General features: G+C 35.3%; 1 protein-coding gene across 2 annotated transcripts in view; it reads left to right on the top strand.

The window, feature by feature from the left end:
- The window catches only part of LOC126183757 (uncharacterized), a 166778-nt gene that overhangs the window by 99655 nt on the left and 42066 nt on the right, over positions 1 to 25057 (top strand). For both annotated transcript variants that reach the window (XM_049925984.1, XM_049925983.1), the window contains one exon: positions 10950 to 11121. In XM_049925984.1, coding sequence (XP_049781941.1) covers positions 10950 to 11121 — 172 coding nt within the window. The remainder of the gene's footprint in view (positions 1 to 10949; positions 11122 to 25057) is intronic.

The following is a 25057-nucleotide window of genomic DNA, read 5'->3' as shown; positions in this document are numbered from 1 at the left end:
TCTGCCCTTGTTTCTCCCCTTCTGCTTCCTCTCTTCATTCATTTCTTCATTCATTATGTTTCATAATATCTCTGATTATGCCATTATTTTGTGTTTCCAAATAACATCATTTTTCGTAAGGATTAAGTGTAATATTTAAGAATATTTTGTATTTTGAGCACACATTAGTGTCCTGCTGAATTCATTACTTGAATATTTCATTTCATGATTCCTATTTTTTAAATATTTCTTTGAATTTTAAATCACATATCAGCATCTCTAGGCCTAAATTTTTGCTGTCCAGAGATGAATGAATTTCCATATAAAAGTATTTTATTTTTATTGTTACTCAAAAATACTACACGCTAAGTGTTATATAACTTAAATGTTGACTCTATAGTATAAGGATGTACTTTTATTAGTTAGTCCATGTTTTTGTATTTCTTGTACACAACAATAAGGGTGAACTGTTTGAGTTTCTGTAGAAATGTATTTCTGGGGTGCAGTGCAGCTCTTGTAATAGATGACTTCATCAAGTGGACGGAAGTGCAGTGGCAAATGGAACTGTAAGTGAGGTTCTTACATGGTATTATTGTGTCTATCTGAGGGATGGGATAATATCTGAACAGGAGAGGAAAAGTGATGACCCTTAAGGCATAGCTTGACATTACTAGCAATTAACTGCAAAGGTTAATGAGAAGTTGAAAATAGTAGCAGAAATGGGTGTCACAGGAAGAGAGAAGTATTTAATAGTTCTATCAAAGTTCCTTTCACGCTAAATCTTCAGTAAAATCTATATTATTCTCACATCTCATCAAAATGCAAGTGCATTAATCTGGATAAGAATCAGTACCAGAGCAATACAAGCAATTGATATAGGAAGGTAGTTGAACATTCAGAGCTCTAAGTCATAAACGAGTACAATCTTTTTCAGATAATTTAGAATCCCAGTGTTTTACATCTCATAAATAGGCCATTGAGATGGCTTTTTGCATTAGGTTCATTTTACATTTATCATACAAAATTTTACTTTTGAAACTTGTCCATCTATTTTTCAGTCAGTATTTATGTTGAAAATATTGTTTCAAATCTACTTTTGGTGAGTAGGAAATTTTTTTGTTCACAAATTTATAATATTTAATTACTGCCAACAGTGAAAATACAATATCACTGCTGCATTATCAATCACAAAATTATGTTTAAGAACATTAAATGAAAGAGACAGTCTTTTGTTTACCTGCCATCATTTAACCAATAAAGTAAAATACAATTCTTCCTGACAGGCAGTGCATTAGATGACAAAAACCATGAGTATCACATAATTCACTAAGCTGTGGTATGAGATTACTAGCTGAGCCAGTTGTATTTCACTCTGCTAGATCAGTTAGATAAAGAAGATTTCCTAGTATGCAAAGATGTAGCAACGGCACAGCAGGCTTCCAATAGGAAATTGATGGTTTTACAGAAATCTGGAAAAAAAGAAGGAAGTCCTGCTGTTAGGTGGTAGTCATGGAAGAGGCATGAACCAGTCATTGTGCTCAGAATTAGGAAACAAGAACCATTTCCCAAACTTCTTCAAGCCAAGTTTGTGCTATAGTCAAATGGTAGAAGATCTAGGTTTCTCATACAAAAATTTTGGAAATGAGGTTCCTGTTTTGATAGTGGGTGAAGTAGGAAACAGTACTGACAGGGAGCAGAGCTATGGTATTGAGAGTAACCTACTAAAAATAATGTCAGATATGGATGATACACATACTGAGTTCATTCCTGTTTTGAGACATTGTCACTAGCTCAAGACAAAAAGCTCTGTGAGTCAGCTAAACATGGAGTCAGATTGATTGCTTATGTCAGTTAAGGGTTATGCACAAATTTGAAGGAAATCATCTTAGAGGGAGAGTATTTTCAGAATACCTAAGCATGTTATAAGAATTATTTATTAAGGTCCTTTGTTATCACCAATATTTTTATTTTCTCAAAAATAGTAAGAAGCATAATGTAACACATAGACCAAAAACAGCCTCTACAAGGGCTTGAAGGCTTAACATTAGTACTGATAAAATGCTGACACGTGGGTACATATGTATTTATAACCTGGTAGAGCATATTAAATGTTGTGTAGATAATGCTGAAGAGCTGGACTGGAGTAAAAAACTTTCTGTTGCACAGCCCCTCAACTACATATTCACATAAACTCTGAAAATTAATGTATTAGATTATTTCATAATTAGCACCAGTACTGTAATACAATAGTTTTTAGTTATGTTAAGTCATTTCATTGCATTTTATTTAAATTAAATTATATGTATATCTTTGACTTTCTTCCACATTCCACACACTCCTCTCTGTGGCAATGATTAATATACTATAAGGTGAATCACATCATGAAGGAAGACCTACTCGGATGTCACAAAATTCAGTGTATACATCAACAAAGTGACACAGAGGTTGGAACTTGCATAAACAATTATTAAAGTACTATAAGTTATCTGTATTTACCAGAGCTAGATTTAACACAATACAACTAACAGGAATATCATGACTCTGAAAAATACTACTGCTTCTCATTTAAATTAAACAGCTACTGTTATCTGTTACTGATACTTTAAAATAGAGTATGTAAACAATAGCTGTTTTAATGTACTACAGGGGTGTAGAGAAAGTCAAGACGAACACTTGCAATTTGTCAAGTCAGGAAACACCCTTAAATGGTCTACAAAAGCCACCTAAGTTACAACATATTTATTTATTGCTTTTATGTATTACATAGATCCATTTTTACATGGTATCCACAGATGTGGAACAAGTCAAAACATTTAATTCATTATTACATTTGTTTCCATCAGGACAATAAACAAAAATTAAGAATACAAATTCAAAACAATAATAAAGTAACACAATCAGTAAGTTCTAGTCATGCTCACAAACAGAGGTTAAGATACAATTTTCAGATCTTATCTAAACAGTTTTTTAAGGTGAAAGTTACCATCTTATTTACTCACAGATCACAAATTAATCTAATTAAATCAGTGAAATATATTGATTCAGGATTTCATGACAATACATGGTAAATAATCTTAGCTGTCCCTGCTATAGAATTCTTCTCGAGAATAGAAACTTTTTTCAAGTAAGAACTCATTTTGATTACTTTTAAATAGTACATTATTACCTCATACACACTTAATATTATGTGGAAGTGCATTGAAGATTTTTGTGCTCACGTATTTTACACATTTTTGCACTAGAGACAAATTTTTCAGGTCACAGTGTATGTCACATTTCCTTCTTGTGTTGTGATGATGGTATGTTTCATTCATTTCACATTGAGAGGGATTGTGAAGTATGAATGTCATGATTGAAAAGCAATATTGTGAAGTAATGGTTAATATTCTTGGAGGCACTCCACACAAAATTCAGACAGCATTTTTCTGACTTGTAAAGACTTTTTTTGACAGTGATGAATTGCACCAGAAGATTATTCCATAACACATAAGTGAATGGAAGCAGCTAAGTAAGCAGATTTTGAGATATTTTATATCTTCAATTTTTGTGATTATCTGGATGCCAAATGTTGTTGAAGTAAGCCTTTTCAGGGTTTGGTGGATGCAGTGTTCCCAGTTAAGCCTGTTATCTATATGTATGCCCACGAATTTCAAACAATCTACCCTCTCCATCTGCTGGCTCTCACATGAGATGTTTATCTCCTGCTGGCTTTTGTGACCAGAATGGAAATTAATGGAATCGGTTTTGCTGAGGTTTATTGACAGAGAATTTACTGTGAATCAATTCAGAACGTCCTCAAGTAATTGGCTGACACTTAATTCTACATCAGGGGATGTCTTATTGTTTATCACAGTACTTGTGTCATCTGCAAACATTGTAAAGTTGCGTGCTTTGTTTGAGGACAAAGGTAGGTCATTGATATATATGAGATATAGCAGGGGACCATGAACAGAACCTTGTGGGTCTCAAAATTTACTGTTCCCCAGTCAGATTCTACTCCTTCTACCTGCGTACTGTTCCCATCTAACACTATTTTCTGTTGCCTGCCCTGTAGATATGATTTGAGCCAGTTGCCCATTTGTCCTCGGAGTCCAAGGTGGCATGCTTTCATTATAAGTATTCTATGACTGACACAGTTGCCAGATTGAAAAATATCCCCACAGGTAATGTCTTTTTGGCAAGGCATTCCAAAATGAATTGATTGGTAAATGGAAATATAGCTTCAGTTGTGGTGATAATGTCTCTGAAATCAAACTGGTTTTCACCAATTACTGCAAAGTTTTCTAGGCAACTGACAATCCCAGCATATATAATTTTTTAGGGAATTTAGAAAATCTAGTCTAGAGTGATATAGGATGATAGTATGTAACATTTGCAGCATGGCCCTTTTTGTAGAGGGGCTTTACAATAGCATCCTTCATCCTGTCAGGGAAGATACCTTGTTTCAGAGAGAAATTGAATATATGATTTAGGATTTCACTGAACTGATTGCAGCAGGCTTTTAGCAGTTTGCTGGAGATGTCAACAGCAGTTGGATTTTTGCTTTTTAAAGAAATAATGGTTTTTCTTACTTCCTGCACTGTTGTAGAGGCTATGCCTATCTACTCTATGGAATTTGTGAAATGACCTTTCACTATTTTTAAGGCCTCTTATAAGGATCCATTGTGTACTGTTTTCTCAGCAACACTTAAAAAGTGCTCATTAAAAATTTTTTCCACAGTCTCTTGATTTTGTACTTGTCTACCTTCGTTACTGTGTACAATGCTTTTGGGACCTATTGGGGCAATTTGCACTGGTCTCACTCCTTATCTCTTCCCATAATGTTTTGATTTTGTCACTAGATTTATTAATTTTGGAGTACAGATACAAACTTTTTGACTTCTGAATAACTTTACTTATTATTTTACAGTATTTTTTATAATGATTTAGGTGGTTGTGGTTGTCTGAAATTTTTGTGATGATGTACAGCTCTCGTCTCCTTTTGCATGATATCTTAATACCAGTGGTTACCCAGGGCTTTTTGGTATATTTTTGTGGTTTGGGTCTTACACATATTTTTGGGAGGGTACTTTCAAATATCAGTGCCACTTCATTACTGAAAAGATTGTACTTGGAATCAGCATTTTCTAAATTATACACAGGTCTCCAGTCTGTGGCTTGGAGATGAGATTTAAAAGTCTGGATAGTTTCATCATTAATTGTCCTACCATTCTCATAAATACTTGCACTATTTATAGCGAGTCTTTGTCCATCATGGCCAGAGAGACCATTTAGTACTTGCCTGGTAGTTGTATTGCTTACTTTGGTCTGGTCTATAAATATACTATCGATCACTGTGCTTCTACATGAAGTTATTGTAGTAGGGCTCTAACTACAGAAGCAAGATTATATGTGGACTTCAGATTTTTAGGTTTGATCTGTCTCTGGAATTTGTTAGAAAGTTTACACTGAAGTCTCCAAGCACTATTGCTGGTCTTTTCTGTTTGAATGTGTATTTTAGAAAAGCATCTAAGTTCTTCAAAAAGAGACTAAAGTTCCCTGAAGGTGCTGTGTACATTGTAACTACTGATATTTGGAAATTATTCAAAAACAGTTCTGTGGCACACACTTCCATATATTGTTATAAACAATAATTCTGCATCAGTTGCTCTACATGTGACACACTTTTTAACATAAATGGCAAAACGACTTCGTTCTTTACTCTTTCTACAAAGTGATGATGCTATGTAATAGTTATTTATCATAAGTTTTTCTATGCCAGAATTAATATGGTACTCACTAAAGCACAAAACATGGGTGTAATCTATACCTTGTGGCTCTTGGATATTGATTGTAAGTTCACTGATCGTACTGCAGAGGTATCTAATGGTTTGGCGATATGTTGCCAGTTTTTGTTTAGCAGAAGCAATTACACTGTTTTCTCTAAAAAAGAAGTTTCAGTTGAAGGTCTGGGCAAGGAATTTTTCACTATCCATTTCTCCAATTTGGTCGGTTCCCACACACTGATAGTACTTTTACTTCATTTTTTTACCAGTCAGTTGTCCAATGTAGTCTACCTATACCCAGTCCTACAATTATCTTGTGTAGTGGTACACTCTACATTCAAATCTGATTGTCCTGGGTTCGCATTGCTCCTTGTATTTGCAGTTATGTCACAAATTATTTTAATTGATTTTTACCATACCAGTTGAGATGAAGGCCATGAGTGGTGTAAAGTTCTCTACCAAATTTGTGAGCTTCAATCCTAAGAATATTCACAGAACTGCTGCAGATTTCTGTATAATGTCTATTTGTAGCTATTACTGCCTTGTTTACACACGAGGATTGTATTAAGTCATATCTGTGCAGAATATCAAATATAATTACATTAGAATGCTTCAAGTGGTTTAGAGCTGTTCTTAACACATTAGCAGCATGCAAACCTTTGTTGTGTGCAATATCATTTGAACCACCACAGGCCACAATGTAGCCTTTCTTGGTCATCTTTTAAGAAGTAACTGTTACTGTACTTGGTCAATGTGAGCTTCTGGTTTGATATAACCTAGGGCACTTACCTCTTTGTTAAACTTTTTTATTTTGTGGACAACACCTTAAAGGTGACTATCACCCAGTGAGTGCACACTGTATAAGGTATTGGCTGAAGTCATCCATGAATGTTAAAAGTCCCTTATTCTTGCACTTACAAAATGTGAAATTGATGTTTGTGTAAATTTTACATCAAAACATTGCCAATTATAACAACATAAAACTAACAATTATATTGTTTTAATAATATTAGAGAAGGAAAGTTGCTACTCATCATATAGCGGAGAAGCTGAGTCATGATAGGTACAACAAAAAGATTCACACAATTATAGCTTTCAGCCATTAAGGCCTTTGTCAGCAATTAACAGGCATACACACATGCACACACACACACACACTCACACAAATGCAACTTGCACACATGTCTGCAGGTATGTGTGTCTATTGCTGACAAAAGGCCTTAATGGCTAAAAGCTATAATTGTGTGAATCTTTTTGTTGTGCCTATTGCGACTCAGTATCTCCACAATATGGTGAGTAGCAACTTTCCTTCTCTAATATTGTTACATTCCATCCTGGATTTTCCATTGCATAATTATATTGTTTTGTTTGTCATGCATTCTTACTATGAAACTACTGTGGTCGTCAGGATTAAGTTTAGGACAAGTTGTAAACATGATTAATTTTTGCATACTGTTTATAAAAGTACTTTATGTTTTGTTACCTTCATGGGAAAGCTTAAATAAATAATGTTGATGAAAAAGCTGGTTATGTCAGTGATGCAAGGCAGTCCGAGGATATTGAAAAGTACAAGTTTTATTTCATGTGTCTTTATCCTGTCTGTCATATAACAATGGTCTATGTGAGTAAGGCAGTCATGATCACTGGAAACTCAGATGATTTTATTCCTTTCATTGATGACTACAGCTGTGCTTACAGCACCTGTTACTCACCTGAAAATTACCAAAAGGTTGTAATTGAAGTAGTGGATTTTTTAATGAATGTGCAGTCAATAATGAACATGAAGTACTTTGAACATATTTAAAATATTGTGTGGTATGTGTATACTGTTGCTTAGGTGGCTTTGGTGGGCCAATTTGAGACTGGAAGCTGGGTTGATAGGATATAAGTGTCCTATATCAATTTGTTAATCTCAACTTTCTCTATGCCACTGTTATTGTATCGCTCATTGTAAACAGTTATTTATTATTTACACCCTGTATACATATGGGGGACACTCTGAGATTATCATACAACAGCAGTTATATTTGTACAATAAAATAGAGACCTGTTTACAATAAACACTACTACTTCTCATGCAGCTAACAAGAATCTTCCACCCTTGAATTTAAATTATCAGATGATTCTTAGAAGGAGTGGCTAATACAATATGTTTTCAATTTTCTTTTGAATTTATTGAGATTTTCAACCTTTCACTTTATGTCATGTGGTAGCCCATTGGAGATCTTTCTCACCACCATAGACAGCTCTGCCCCCCTCTGAATCTTATACCAGGAAGGAAAGTATATTATTTTTCTATCGTTCATGTGGCTGTTCTTGCTTCTCACTTGTTTTAGAGGAATACTTACTGTATTTTTAACTGTAGTGCTCCAGATGATAATTTTGTTAGACAAGAAAGATAAAATATTTAGAATGGTTTAATATGACTTTCATACATCTAAATGCAAAACAAGCTGAGCTGAGCTTCTTTTTTGATTTATTTGTTTGTTAGATGTATTTATGCTTGTTATCTAACTGAATTTTGCACATATTTTTTAATGTGTTACTGATTGTTAATATCTATTTCTGATGAGTTTTATTCCTTTGAAACTGAATAACATGAGACAAAATATTGTCAACATTTAAGCACCATAGTTAGAAAAAACATTTACTATCTCTTTAAATGTGATTTGTTGAAGCTTTTTGCTCCTAAAACCATGATGTCTTTAGAAATTGCATAATGGCATTCTCTTCTCATTTCATCATTCCATCTCTATCTACCTGACTCTGCATTGCTTCTAAAACTTTTAAGATATCTATCTCCAAGAGAAAATTCTACAACTGATTTGTAAGTCTCTTTCACAGACAGCTGCAGTTCTCCCAACTCTCGCTAACAAGGGAACCTCCCCATCGCACCCCCCTCAGATTTAGATATAAGTTGGAACACTGGATAGGCCTTGAGAAACTGAACACAGATCAATCGAGAAAACAGGAAGAAGTTGTGTGGAACTATGAAAAATAAGCAAAATATACAAACTGAGTAGTTCATGCACAAGATAGGCAACATCAAGGTTAATTGAGCTCAGGAGCACCGTGGTCCCGTGGTTAGCGCAAGCAGCTGTGGAACGAGAGGTCCTTGGTTCAAGTCTTCCCTCTAGTGAAAAGTTTAATTTCTTTATTTACATATTTTACCTACATAAGCCAGGATGGCTCCTAACTATAAGTTGTTATCACAATCTTCCTTCCCTACTCATGGTGCATTATTAGTAGTCTGAAATTAACAACTTATTGTCAACCTGTTCTTATTAACAAGTTCTTTAGTGTATTTAATTGTTATTTAGGCAGCATACTGATGTGTTGCATGATAATGTGATAATCTAACAGAGGCCATAAAGAGGAAAAACTGAATACTTATATTACCTGTACAAATGTAAACAAACAATTTGGCTTCTTCCAAACTTCATAAACCAAAGCAACAGTATGTGACACATATGAAATAAGTACCTTGTCTTGTTTGCTGTGCTGACTGTTTATGATTCCCTGCACACCTCATTGGGATTGTCAAACACTATAACACCACCACATAGTAGATTCATCAATGCATTCAGATGGCTGCTCTAGAAGTTAAAGGTCACACAAACTCCCATTATTTAGATGCACAGTGACAGAATACAGGTGCACACACGTGTGTGCACGTATGTGTACACATATAGAGAGAGCACTGACATACAATTCTGTCGAGGAAGAGCGATATAGACTTTAAACTTATTTAGTGTGTGATTTTTACATTTTATTAGAGTGTCATGGCTCCCACAGAAAATGGGAACAGGTAACTGGCCACAGCAGAACATTTTTAAAATCATAGCAAAGTGAATGCAATTACCAAATTTTGGTGAGGCTGGTCTTGAAGAATTGCAAAATTGTACAGCAAAAGTGACAACTGAATGGAATAAATATTTGATACTTCTCTTTTCCCAAACAAAATCTGACATGATTTTCCCATACTGGGTGGTTATATTTAAAGTGCAGCTACACATGGAGTTCCAGTGTGTGCTGTAACTATCATATACAAGTGAAACATGGCAAATATGCTAATGCATTAATATGGAACTGATCTATGCTGGAAAAATTTAGTCCCAATTCTGGCCACCAGGTGCAAATCTGGTGCTGTTCAGTATCTCATCAACATCTCTGGTATTCATATTGAATGAACAGCATAAGCGATGGTTAATAATAAAATCAGCATTATGGCTTTCTCAATTGTTTGACCTTTTCTGCCCACATCCCATTCCTAATCTGTTACATATGGAAATATTTCTATATGTCTTTCTTGCATCCACAGCATTAAATTAGCACCTGATGGCCAAAATCAGAACTAGTTTTTTCTAGTATAAATCAGTTCTGTATTAATGCATTACAATATCTACCAAGGTTTGATGTCATACAGTAATTATGGCTAACTATGAACCTCTATGAGTAGCTGTACTTTAATTATAACCACAAAGTACTTAGTATTATTGTTAAAACAGAAATCTTCAAACCCCAAACTATCAAAGGAAACACCATAATGACTGAAAGATAATCATTGGTAAATCGAAGAAATAGTGTAATCTATTTATTTCTACTTTTCTGGGTCTCTGAGAGCAGAGTAATTTTCAGTACAAGTAACACTCCAAAAGGCAGGATTCTTCATTGAAAGAGCATCCTACACGAAAAGAAAATCCTTTTCTTTTTTCAATGCTGGTGCAGGATATAGAAAATTAAGCTGCTCAGAATATATAATAATAATAATAACTGTCTTTACTGATGTAAGGATGTAATGTATGATTTATTTAGAAGCTAATATACTTTATCAGACACTTTTGCCTGCATTCATGCAGATCCGTGTGTACATGGACAGGCATTTCAAACGTATTTGTGTTACCAGGTAACAAACTGAACTTATGCATATTAACTAACATGTAATAATTATTTTATTTGTGCAACAGTAGATCATAAATAATGACAATGAAGTCTTTCCTATGATTAAAACAGTACATCAGACACAAGATTTCCAGTGCTTACTGCTACTCATATTTCATTTGAACTACTGAGTGGTTGACTTTCCAGTTTAAAATCCATGGTGCAAATTATTTATTAGCATTTCTTTATTTATAAATTTGGTTAATTTCCAATAAAGCAATTTTTGAAGAATTTTGCTGAAGCCTGATAAAACTAATGTTTCAGATGATGCAGCAAAAGTTGGAACTCAGTATTTGAGACAGTGTGAAAGTATGGAATATGCTCAGAATGTGATACGTGAGAAACTTGAAATCCATGGAACAATTTATGCAGAAATGCCATACGTGAACTGTGACCGTGATGGCAGCTATGGACGTATTCAACAGCAAAGTTCTCAGTAAGTACCATGCACTAACAAACAGATTTAATTTTACAAAATATGGAATGACTTATGAGTTGATATATTGGCTCATAATTTGTAGAGTTCACTAAATGTTAGTTCTTACATTTTATGAAGTTTTTCTGAAAATAACATACCAAAACAATGTTAGTATCATCAGAGCAGCAAAATGTTCTTATCAGAAACAGATTTCCTGTCTGTGTGTCATATAATCATCTCATTTGTAGATCTGTTGAATCACTCTGTAACATGAAGTGAATGACTAAAAATAGTTCTGAAAATAAATTTACTTCTGAACAAATTTACTTCTGGCATATGTCAGTTTTATTATGTTCATGTAGTTTCTCTACTATTGTGCCCTATTCAGGTTCATGTGCATCTGAATATCTAGCATGGTTTATTGAATGTTAAATGTGTTTGTGTACTGCAGCAGAATCTTATGAAAAGACCTCTCACAATATCCAAATAAATTCAAGGAAGACACTGGAAACAAAATTTAGGGTAAAAAAGTAAAATCAGAAACACTGACCTCCATTTTCAAATATTCTTTTACAAAGAAGATTCCAAAGTACTGCCTCAATTTAATTCTTGCACCACTGCAAGAATTAATGACTTAAATGTTAGTGCCAATAGCTTCCATAAACAGCTACTAATATAAAACTGAACAATGTCCCAGGGCCTGATGGAATCCCTGTCAGATCCTATACAGAATTTGCATTTGATTTAGCACTTAATGTAGCCACAAAGTAATATAGAGCTTTTAAACCATAAACTTTGCCCAATGGTTAGAAAAAAAGCACAGGTCACACCTGTCTGGAAAAGGGTAGCAGAAGTGACCCACAAAACTACTGTCCAATTTCATAATGTCCAAATATTGTAGAGTCTTAGAATATATTCTAACTTCAGATGTAATGAGGTATCTTAAAGAGGGTTACCTTCTTCATGCAAACTAGTGTGGATTCGGTATGCAAAACCCAATGCCCACTGGCCATGGATCAAGGCAAGTTGATGGATGTAGCATTTCCTGACTTCTGAAAAAAAGAAATCAGTAGAATCATTACCTGGCCTAACATGCATGAGATGCAAAACAAAATTTGTGATTGGATTATGGATTTATTAATAGCAATGATACAGCATGTTATCTTGGATGGAGAGCCATCAACAGATGTAGGAGTACTGTCAGATATGTACCAGGGAACTGCATTGAGACTCTTAATGCTCATGGTGAAAATTAATGTTCTAGTTGACAATATTAACAGAGGCCTTAAATTTTTTCTGGAAGATGCAGTTATCTACAATGAAGCATGATCTGAAAAGAAGATGCACAAATATTCACTCAGATCTTGATAAGGTTTCAAATGGTGCAAAAACTGGCAACTTGGAATAACATTCAGAAACATAAAACCCCACACTTCACAAAATGCAAAAGCATAGTATCCTATGATTATGATATCAATGAATGTCAACTGGAAGCAGCCAACTCATACCTGGCAGTAATTATTTGAGGGGATATGAAATAGAATGTTCACATTCACTTAAGCATAGGTTAACCAACTGGCAGAATTTGTATTTATTGGTAGGACACTGGGAAAATGCAATAATTTTGCAAAGGAAATAGCTTACAAAACAGTTGTGTGACTCATCCTAGAATATTGCTTAACCAGAATAGGGTTAAGAGGGGATAATAAAAGTGTACAAAAAGGACATAATAAATGTCACAACTTTGGTTAATTCATGGTGGAGCAATAAACAAATGCTGAAAAACTTGAAAAAGCAGGTACTTGAAGTCAGACACAAAGAATCCTGAAGAGCCCATTTACAAATTTTTTAAGAACCAGTATTAAGCAAAGAATCTGTGCACATTCTACAACCAGCCCTTAACTGCTCCCTAAGGACCACAAATCTAGATTATACTAACTACAGTCACTCTCCCAGTGTTCAATTCAAAAATGGAATGAGAAATCCTAATACAATGGGGAGTATCCTGTATCTTGCACTTCATACCACTTTTCAGAGAACTGATGTTGATGTAGATGTAATGCAGTAATAGCCAATGTTATTTTAACACAAATATCAAACTATACCATTGTGGAATCGTTTTCTAAGAAAATGTTGTTAGTGAAATTCAGGTTTTATGGAATTAATCCTGTACCTAAAAATGTCCTTGCCATTTTAAATCAAAAGAATGCAGAAAATTGTACCAAATTATGCTTTGAATACAGAGAGATCACATTTATCTCACTAGAGAATAATCATTACTATACCTATATAAGGTTAAATATCAGATAAACTATGCTTTCATTTATGCAAGTGGCTTTCCGCGTAATACAAATGAATCAGGATGAATTCATTCTTAATGTGATATTATATGAATATTATAATCCAGTTATAAAAAGTAATAACATAAACTTTTGAAAGGATTGTTATCAGGTTTTATGTGAAAGCTAAGGATATTCTCTGCTGTGTATTCAATTGCACAACATAAACGATTAATATGGTACATTTGCAATAACTGATAAACCAAATGAATCTTCAAAATACGTAGTAAAAATAATTCAACTGAAATAGTTAAAAAGGTCTTGAGATTCTTAAATAAATTATTATAACCACTTTTGGACTTCACATCATCAAGATGTGACACATATTTTCATTTAATAATGTACAGCATAATTTTAATTTTTGGTTTATGTCATATTTAAGAAAGAACATTGTTACTGTGCAGAAATAAAATGGGGAACAATATCATCTGCTCACCCACAATTATCTTCTATACAGCTGTTTAAACATTTTACATTTGCCTTGAAATTAACTTGCTGGCTGTGAATGTCTTGATGTCAGCTGTGTTAGGTGTAAATCTACTACCCAATAGTGACATATGAAAATTTGTGCTGGACTGGAAGCATGCACAGACAGCAATAGTGGTTAAGGGGACTGCTGACATTATGTGGGAAACCCAAGTTTGAGTCCCGGTCTGGCACAAATTTGTATGTGTCACTGTTGGGTAGTAGATCTATTCCTAATGCAGCTGATGTCAAGGAATTTCCAATCAGTGAATTAACTTCAAAATGTTTTTGTACAGCTGTGGATCATTAACAGCATCTGTTCTTCCAGATGTGCATTTGAATGTTGCAAGCCTAGGCAGACACACAACAATAACATTGGTCTGTATTCCTCATTGCATCATTCTCCCTGTTCTAGGAATCCAATTAATGCTGTGAGCATTAGGTGATGAATTTAGTAGACTATGATATAGGAGTGTAGAACAGTGACACAGATAGCTGAAGTGATAAAGGTGACCACTTCCAATAAGCGGGAAATCCAGGTTCGAGTCCTGATCTGGCACAAATTTTAATGTCAGTATTGGGTAGTAAATCTATATGTGTTACATAGCTAATGTCAAGGAATTTGCAGGCAGTGAATTAATTTTGATATATTTTGTGTCAACTGTGTCTGTTCTTTCTGACATGCACATTAATTTTGTATTTACATTCTATCAACCCATGGCAAGTTTCTCTAATATCCAGGTTTCCTAGCTTGACAAGAAATGCAGTAAAGTTAACACAGTCAAACTGTTTTTCAAGATCAAGGAATACTGCAATGAGATCCTACCCCTCATTCTTTCATACATTCTTCGATTTTGAGTTGTTTATAGGAAACTTTGGGAGTGACTAAAATGCTTTGTTATGTGTAACTCAATTTACCTACAGAAAGAAAATCATTAGAACTCTATGGCATTCAGACATGTAAGGGGCAGGAAGGCACCACACTACAATTATAATACATGGAAATGACTATTAATACCAATGAGAAAGTAAACAGTCATCAACAGTGTGTAGCCTTAATTGATTTTCAGAAGCATTCAGATGACTCACAAGTAATATGCGAGTAACCTTAGCTGTAAAGCCTCCCCATTAATCCAAAAAACACTATCCCAAAACACAGTAATTAATTACCACTACTCACACAAAAAATTTAAACACCAAATATTATAATTAGCCTGGGTGAATCACTGGTGTATTCGTGAATCAACAAAAAAAGTTATTGCTTCAGTCATGCTTACAGTTAAGTAACTGTTGGTTCACTTCTGACTTGAACAACAACAATACTTCTATAAATAGTGGCAAGTGTATCACTTGACAAAAAAAGTGTTAGTTGTGTTAGTGAGAGCAGTAAATTAACTTCAGCTTAAACTACTTTTGAAACTTGAACCAGTTGCAACATTTCTTTGAAATACCACTTGTGTAATGACTTGGAAAGTGAATGCAAACTGTGTCTATGTAAGAGCACATTAGTCTCAGGTCAGTTCACACTAGCATCCAGTGACTACATCCAATTTAAGACAATGTAACTTTCACTTACTTTAAAACTGCACTTGTCTATTTTCCTGTCTAACCATGGTTTGATTATGTAAATGGGATTCTTTGAGCTTTTTGTAGTGGCTTCTTTGCAACACAAAATAAAATTAGGTCTTTCAAATGCCTACAGGAATTTGAAATTAGTCTGCATTAGGGCAAGGTTACTGCAGTAATTAACAACCACTATTCATAACAAATATTTATTACACAGTTCTTTACTTTTAATTTGAGATTGAAGAGTTAATTGAATTAACTACTCTGGATGTTTTCATCAACAATGGAAAAAGTCTTACTGCAGTATAAGTGTAGAATAGCGCATTTATGCCAGAAAAGCTGCATACCAAAGTCATATCTCATTATTTAAGTGAGTACAATCTTGAAGTGTAAACTCTTTGCAACCATGTGCCAACTTTATTAGAACTACAAAGAATATTCACCAATCTACATAAAGAGATGCCAGACTTTCGGCAATGTTCCATTGCTGCAATGTGCATTATAAACTTGCTTTCCACCACACAGCCTTCAAACATTGCCATTTTACAAAGTAATCTTCAAACAGCAGTAACTCATCACAATATTCACACATAAGTTGATCAATGCTGTCTTAAGGCCAATTCACATTTACTATCATTTCACATGAGAATATTCCACAATGCATTTCAATTAGTGGAATTCACTCTGACCACAATGTCACATCAAATAACACCATGTCACATCACTGTCAATGTTTCTCAGGTAGAATTTACTAACAACGGAAGTTAACCAATTTTTGATGCGATCATTCATGTTATAGCAGTGTACTTAGTGCCTTTGTGTCATCTTAATTTTCATTTCATAATTTTGCTTTGTTTTTGTTATGAACTGCAAATGTTCCATGAAGACTTGGATATTTTTTTCAACTGTGTTTTCTTTTATAAGACAGTTCAGATATCTGAATGTGAAAAATGGTTTAGGATTCACAATAACAGAACAGAGCTAATGTCTATGCTGTGTATAAATAAACACCTAAATGGATGAAGCAAATTTTCATTAAATGCTGTTGTTAATGTGGTCTTTGGACTGAGACTGATGTGATGCAGCACTCCACAGTGTTCTATCCTGTGCAGCCCTCTTCATCACTGAATAACTGCTGCAACTTACCTCCTACTGAACCCACTTCCTGTATTCATCTCTTGGCCTCACTCTATAATTTTTAGCCCCAGACCCCCCACCTCCTGAAACTCTCCCTTCATGTCCAGGATGTCCCCTGCCAACTGATGCCTTCTTTTAATCAAGTAATGGCACAAATGTATTTACCTCCTCATTAGTTATATGAACTACCCATCTAATCTTCAGCATTCTTCTGTGGCACCACATTTCAAAAGCTTCTATTCTCTTCTTGTCTAAACTGTTTATTATTCAGGTTCACTACCTTACAAGGCTGCACTCCAGACAAATACCTTCAGAAAAACTTCCTAACACTTAAATCTGCGTTCAGTGTTAACAAATCTCTCTTCTTTAGAAACACTTTCTTGCCACTGCTAGTCTACATTTTATATTCTCTTTACTTTGGCCATCATCAATTGTATCACTGCTCAAATAGCAAAATTCGTCTAATATTTTTAGTGTCTCATTTCCTAATCTGATTCCCTGTGTTTTATTTTTCTTAATATTTATTTTATATCCTTCTTTTAAGACACTGTCTTTTCCATTCAACTGCTCTTAAAAGTCCTTCGCTGTCATCAGCAAACCTCAAAGATTTTGTGTGTAGTGTTCTCAGATGTCAAGCTGGGCAGAGTTGTCTTCATAACACTGTCTTTTGACAGCATACCCTGCCAAGATATTTGGGTATACCTGTAGAATAATCACCTTTGCAACATCCTACCTCCTTTATGCTGCAATCACTGCCACCTCTGCCCCCACTACCCAATCACATAACAAGTCGGGTGGAGTGATAGGGGCACGGGATCACCAAAGGCTGTGTGCAAACTAGATCACAGGCATGGAAATACCTCTCAGTTGACACTGTGATTTTAGCTGTCTGAGAGCTGGGTCACAAACTATACTTAGGCTGTAGCCTATTGGCCACACATACTTCAGTTGCCTCCTACGGAATATAATTCCAAAATGATTACATCTGTCTTAACAATTTATTTAGTTATTTTATTTATTTATTTATTTAGCACCCATATTTACACATTCATGATATTGGACTTGTCATAGTACAAAACAGTGCAAAATATTATATATTTACATCATGTACAAACTCTTATCGTTCTTATCAACACATCTCATAGTGGAGATGCTGAGTCACAGATAGGTACAAGGAAAATACTGTCACAAATAAAGCTCTTGGCCATTAAGACCTTCGTCAACCTTATCAACAGTAGCAACTTTCCTTTTCATAATACACAGTATCCTACTCAAACCTCCCTGATTTCAAAGACCCAGGAAAAAAACCAGAGTAGATACGACACTGAAAAATGCAGCACATTATAGAGCATCTCAAATAACTTATTTATTTATCATCAATACACCTCTAAATGTGAACGATTTGTAGCATGAAAAATATTGAGTCTATATTCAATTTCTTGCCAAGTTCTTTGTAACATTTCCTCTATTATTGTTGCAATCACATTAGTGATACGATGTCACAATGTAGGAATATAGTCCACTTTGGTCACATACCAACCGTCCTTCACGAATCCCCACGTGAAGAAATCAAGCGGCATAATGTTGGGTGAACATGGTGGCCAGGCACTGGGTCCTTCATGTCCAATCCAACGATTGGGAAATTTCCTATTCAGGAACTTGCGAACAGCCATTGGAAGTGTGGTGGAGCTCCATTTTGTTGAAAAATGATGTTGCGTTGCAAGCCTTGTGTCTGAGGGTACAAAAAGTGCTCCAACATGTCCAGATACACTGACCCATTCACTGTTTGTTTTGCATAGAAGAATGGTCCAACAATCCTGTCATGCATTAGCCCGCACCAGACATTTAGTTTAGGGCCATCATGAACATGTTCAATGACAATGTGCAGATTTTGTGAACCCCAAATCCAAACATTATGCCTATTAACCCTTCCTGATAGATGAAAGGTTGCCTCATCTGGGAATAAACATCTTTCCAGTAACTGACATTGATATCAATACACTGCAGCATATCTGCAGCAAATTGTTGTCGGTGTGGTTTATTGTTAGGAGTCAGATGTTGCAGACTTTTCACTTTGTGAGCACACATACAAAGATGCTGGTGAACTACACAATGCAGTGTTGATCAAGGTACATCAAGTTGCCTAGATGGTTGACAAATTGACTTACGTGGGCTTCTGAGAAATGTTTGTCTGATGTCCTCCACTGTCTATTCTCAAACTCTGTAACATCCACCACCAGAATGTTTCAGAACACTTCCTGTTGCCAGAAACTTTCTATGCCATTCCTTAATTTTTTCACATCGGGTGGATCACATTCATACACATGACGATAATTTCTTTGCACAGCAATCGGCAGTTTTGTTTCTGCAAACCACACTACTGCATGCGCTCGCTGTTGAGGAGTCACCATCTTCACTTCAGCCGACAAGGACGCATTATGGTGATGATACTTGGCACTTTTGATGTGGGAAATATAAATTTTTTGAGATGCTCTACAATGTGGTGCATTTTTCATTCTCATATCTACCTTGGGTTTTCTTTCCTGGGTCCTTGAAATCAGGGAGGTTTGAGTGGGGCATCCTGTATTGTTACATTCCATCCTGGATTTTCCATTGTTTGATTAACAACACATCTTTATAACAAAACATTATTCTGCTTAATTGGATTAAAAAATTACATACATACATACAGATAAAATAAGAGCTAGTGAAACACCTTGGTTGGTTTTGCTGAAACTATTAAATAACAGCACTTTAGTTAAATAGGCATAGTAACATAGAGCGAAAAAGTTAGGTGCATAATTAGATACAGACATTGATGAAAGAAATTTAATTTTATCTAGGAATAATTTGATAATTATGAATTTTTGCTTAGAGAGATTATGATGCAGACATACAAATTTGAGCAAAATTCCAGGTATTCATTAATGCTGTAGAAGCTATTGTTTATTAGAAGATTTTTTAGTTCTTTTTCAAATGTATTAATGTTTGGTATTTTTTTTATGTTACCAGGCAATGCATTGTAGAGAATTTTTTGTTTATAAACAACATTGTCCTGAGATATTGATTTTCTGTGCACATCCTCATGATAGTCATCCCTGTAAGTTGTTTGATAATTGTGGATCTCACTATTCAAAGCTGAAACTTGGTAGTTTTTAATACCTCTACATGATTCTCTGTAAGCAGCATCACTTATTAATCTTACAGCTTTCTTTTGAAGTTTAAAAGACAAAGAGGTGATTCCCCAGAATTCTGTACCATACCTCAGTAGACTATGCATGTATGTGTAATAAGCACTTAACACTGTTTCAGTATTGCAGCAATCTTTAAGCATACTTCCCTTTTATAAAGAAGCTGTATCATCAGCAAATACTATAGTATCAGCTGTTGAAAACTGTTGTGGTAGTTCATTAATAAAAACCAAGCATAACAATGGTCCCTATACCAAGCTCTGGGGCACCCCATAATTAACTCTTTTTATATTCAGAATGGTACACCTTGCCATCCTGAGAAATTTGCACTATATGTCTCCTATCAGCTAAATATGACTTGAACTACTAATAGGAAACACTACAGACACCATAATTATATAGTTTTGACAGTAGTAGATTATGATTTATAAGATAAAATGCTTTGGAAAGATCCTAAAACAACCCATGGATCAGTTCCTTGCCCTCAATAGCTTTGCAAACAAGTTTTAGGAAATCAAAGAGAACCATTTGCATAGGTTTGCCTTTTCTGAAACCATTCTGTGCATTTACAAGAACTTTATTTTTGTTTGGGAAGTATAGCAATCAGTTACACATTATTCTTTCTATTATGTTCAAAATAATAATGATAGTGGTGTCATATTTTTAATCTCAAACTTGTCACCACTTTTATAAACTGGTATTACTGTTGACTGCTTAAGTTTACTTGGAAACACCCCAGTTTCAAAGTTCAAAGGAGTGGTTGATTATGTCCACAAGTTGAAAGAGAACATTATCGGTGCAATACTTAATAATTTTGTCAGGGATACCATCAAATCCACAGGTCATTTTACTCCTTAGTTTACTGATAGCCCTTTGTACTACTTCCAGTGTTACGGGATATAGCTACATTGTACTTTCATTTATTGAAGTTATTAACTTTGTCTTTGGATTATATTTACCTATGATCAGGTTTTGGGCTACATTAATATAACGATCATTAAATATATTTGCTATTAGAAGTGGATCATCAACAATTTCATTTCTGTGTTTTAAGGTGATTTTATTGCTTGCATTTTCATGTTTGCCTGTATGATTATTAATAACATTCCACATTGATTTCATTTTGTTGTTTCCCTTTCTGATATATGAATCATTGTGCTTCTATTTTGCACCAACTACAGCTTCCCTATGCTTTTTCCTATAACACTTTACATTTGGTTTCAAGGTATTTTGCTTTGCACACTTGTATAGCATTCTAAGACTTTTTGATAACTATTTGATTTCACTTGTCTTCCACGAATTTGATTTTTTGTTTATTTTTGTTCTCTTCAAAGGGAATGAAATATTGTAGCAGTATTTATAATTTGACAAGAACTTGCTGAATTTTATATCTACAGAACTTTTGGTTTCCATGTTCCAGTTTATATTTTTTATCATGAGATTAAAGATCCTAATGCTGTTAATTAATCTTCACTCAATATATCTCTTGTTGTCACTTTTCTCATGAGATTTCTCCAAAATCAATTTAATTGCTTGATGATCAGAGAAACCTGTATCCAATAACTCAGATTTAAAGCCACATTTTGATTTACCAATGAATATTTGGTCAATAGTTCTTTCACTTTTGCTGCTGTATCTGATGATATCTTCTACGCATATCTCCATATTGCATGTTTTTAGTAGATTAACCAGTTTCTGCACTTTTTTAACCGTTATCCTTGAACAAAATATTCAAATCTCCAAGCATAATGATGTATCTTGACTGACTATTTAGTTAGTTCAGAAGATTTTCCAAACTTTCAGAGAACAATTCAAAACTGCCAGATGGGGACCTATGTATACATGTAATTGTAATTTTACTTTCTGTTAGTTCATATAAACAATATTCAAAATCTTTTCGAATACAGCAGACATTTCTAAACCTATTTTCCTCTGATTTAATACCTGTTCTTACATGTATCCATATTCCATCCCCTCTGTATGTTTCCCTGCAAAAGCTGCTGATCAGCAGGAAGTCTCTGTAATCCCAGCTACACTTTTTTGTATTTCTTGCACATAGTGTTCACTTACACACAAGACTGAAATCTCCTACAATGTATCATTCAAAAGGACCTCTAGCTCATATAACTTACTGGTTAAGCCCTGTACATTATGATATAGGAGAGTTAAAGAATTATTCTGTTCTATGAGAGGTACATTTCTTGCCTGGTTAATTCTTTGAAGAGTAGACTCTTGTCTTATTTTCATTTCTGCCTTGATTTTCACCTCCTAGGAGTCCTGGACTTATTCTTGTTAGTAATTTTCTTCAGTGGATTAGGCCATAAAAGATCATTCATGTGTCGTTTGGATACTGTCCTCTGCCCAGTGGTTTGTTATTATATGTTGTTTTTATCTTCCATCCACTCTGGCACAGCTTTCTCCTCAGTCTTACATGTGGTTATGTCTTCTGTGCTGCTTCCTTATCATTTGTTCATTCCACAGAAGGCATAATTACTGTTAACTTTTTGGTTTCTTATTCTGTTATTTTCTCATGCTGTAAGCACTATGGTGATATTGTCTTCTGTGCTGCTTCCCTGTAACTTGGTTATTCCATAGAATGTATATTTACTGTTAATTTTTTGGTTTTGTGTTTTCTTATATTCCCATATTGCAAGCATGCAGTTTCGGTGACTGACTGATCTGCCTGTTGCAAGCAGTTAATAGAGATCAGTGACGGGGAGGTGGGCTGAAGCATAGCTGAGTAATGAAGGTTCCTGCAAAGTTTTTCTTTTCCTTTCATAACCAGATGTAGCCCATGTCTCATATTGTCTTCTTTCTTCATATTCCATTGAGTCCCCTGAGTCATGCAATGTTCTACAACTGCAGACTTTGTTGGTTGCTTAAGTTCGGTGTGTCTTCTGTGTTCCTTGTGTCTCTCTTAAACTGTCCTCACAATCTGCTGAATGTATGGCTTACTGCATTTACATGAATTATGGCAAACACCCCATTTATGGAGCCTCAACTCATCTCTCACCATAGCTAATACAGCATGCATTTTCTCAAGGTGGATGGAAAATACTCTTAATGTTGTGTCAAAACAGGGTTCTGACAATTTTGTTCAATACCTTGCCAACATACAATGGATATGCCATTTTATTATCCTCCTCATCATGTTCTATTTGCTAAGGCCATACCTCCTGTCTGAAAGCATCTTGGATTTTTCTCCCACTCCATCCATTCTTCTTGAATATGTACTTAAAGTGGGTGAGCTCCCTGGGTAGGCTTTCCTTGGCTGATACTGCATGGGTCCTGTGTACCTGTGTACATAGCACACCCTCACACTGTGAAGGATAATGGCAGCTAGCAGCATGGAGATACAGTTCAATGTTGGTAGCTTTCTTACACACACTCTATCCCATAGTATCCAATTTAGGCTGGACTAAGGTGTCAAAAAAGAGGATTTCATCATTCTCTTCCACCTGCACCATGAATTTAATAGGGGAGTGCAGGCAATTCAGATGTTTGAAGAAATCCTAAAGTTTTTCTCTCCCATGTGGCCATACCACAAATGTGTCATCAACATATCTGAAAAAGCATGTAGACTTCAATGCAGCTGCTTCCAGAGCTTTCTCTTTGAAATCCTCCATAAAAAATGTTTGCTACAACTGGTGTCAAAGGGCACTCTATGGTGGTGTCACATGTTTGTCCATAATAGTCAAAATTATAACGGTCATTCTTTTTCCTCAATAATGACCATTATGAACAAATGGATGGCACCACTATGGGATGCCTTCTGTCGCCAACTGTGGCAAACTTATTTATGGAGGATTTGGAATAGAAATCTCTGGAAACAGCTGCATTGAAGCCTATAAGTTTTTGAGATATGTTGATGACACATTTGTGATGTGGCCAAATGGGAGTGAAAAGTTTCAGTTCACCCAACATCTGAACTTTCTGCACCCAAGTACAGATTCCTCATGGAGGTCTAAGACAAAGGTGAACTCTGCATTTTGGATCTCTTAATCAAACACAAAACAAATGGCACTATGGTATACAGTGTGTACAGGAAAGTCATCCACAGTGATTTGTATCTCCACACTGCCAGCTTCCATCGTCCCTCACAGCATGAGAATGTGATATATACACTGGTGCACAGGTCCCTTGAAATATCAAATGAAGAAAGCCTACCAACCACTCTACGGATTTATTCAGCAAGGACTGCTATGGTTGGAGACAAATCCAACACGCTGTCAGGCAAAAAGTACAGGCCCAGCAAAGAGAACATGACAAGAACAACAAGACCATGATGTATCTGCTGAACACTGGGAAAGTATTGATCAAAATTGGTAGAATCCTGGTTCCACACAACATTAAATGTATTTTTCATCCACTTCCAAAAACATGTGCACTATTAGGTTCAGTGAAATATGACTTGGGGTTCCACAAACCGGGTGATTAACATATTCCATGTAAATGCAATAAGGTAACATCAAGCAGACTGTGTGGACAATTGAAGAAAGATGCAAGAAACACAGAAGACACATCAAACTTAAGCAAACAACAAAATCTGTGTTTGCAGAATATTGAATGGCTACAAGGGACTCAATGTAGTATGAAGGAACAGAAGTGGTAAGATCAACCTCATCGTTTTGGGACTGTGCTCTGAAGGACGCTATTGGAATATGAGCAACTGATTGGCTGATCAATGGTGACAGTAGCTACAGCCAAAGCAGAGCTTGAGACCTAGCATTCAGCCAACTAAAATTACAGTTTCAGCCAAGAACCGCTTCCAGGCATGGTGGGGGCTAACGGGGGCTAATGAGAGCTACAGAAGCATGAGGGCACAGGTCCACATCCAGCCTTCTGTGATGCCCACCCACCACCTCCACCCAATGCAACATGTGACCAGGTTGTAGGGGAAGGGGTGGGGAGTGATCACAGTATAAATGAGACTAGATGTAGTGAATATGCTCATTCTACAAGTATCAACTGGAGATGACACTATGGTAGGCTATTGAAATATTGTGTTTCAAAGGTGACTGCACCTAGCAGGCACCTGAGATTAGTGCACACAGTTGATTTGCCAGGAAAATTTAATATCACATTCAACGTTTTTGTTTCTTCTCCACAAACTTCAATACTTTCTTGAAATTTTTCTTTGGATTCCTTTTACTGCTTGCTCAACGTACAGATTGAATAACAGTCTCACTCCCTTCTTACCACTGCTCCCCTTTCAGGCCCCTCAACTTTTATAACTGCCATCTGGTTTCTCTACCA

This window comes from Schistocerca cancellata, chromosome 4, assembly GCF_023864275.1.
Source record: "Schistocerca cancellata isolate TAMUIC-IGC-003103 chromosome 4, iqSchCanc2.1, whole genome shotgun sequence".
Lineage (NCBI taxonomy): Eukaryota > Metazoa > Arthropoda > Insecta > Orthoptera > Acrididae > Schistocerca > Schistocerca cancellata.
The sequence above is the reverse complement of the archived record's forward strand: the minus strand, read 5'-3'. Positions and strand labels throughout refer to the sequence as shown.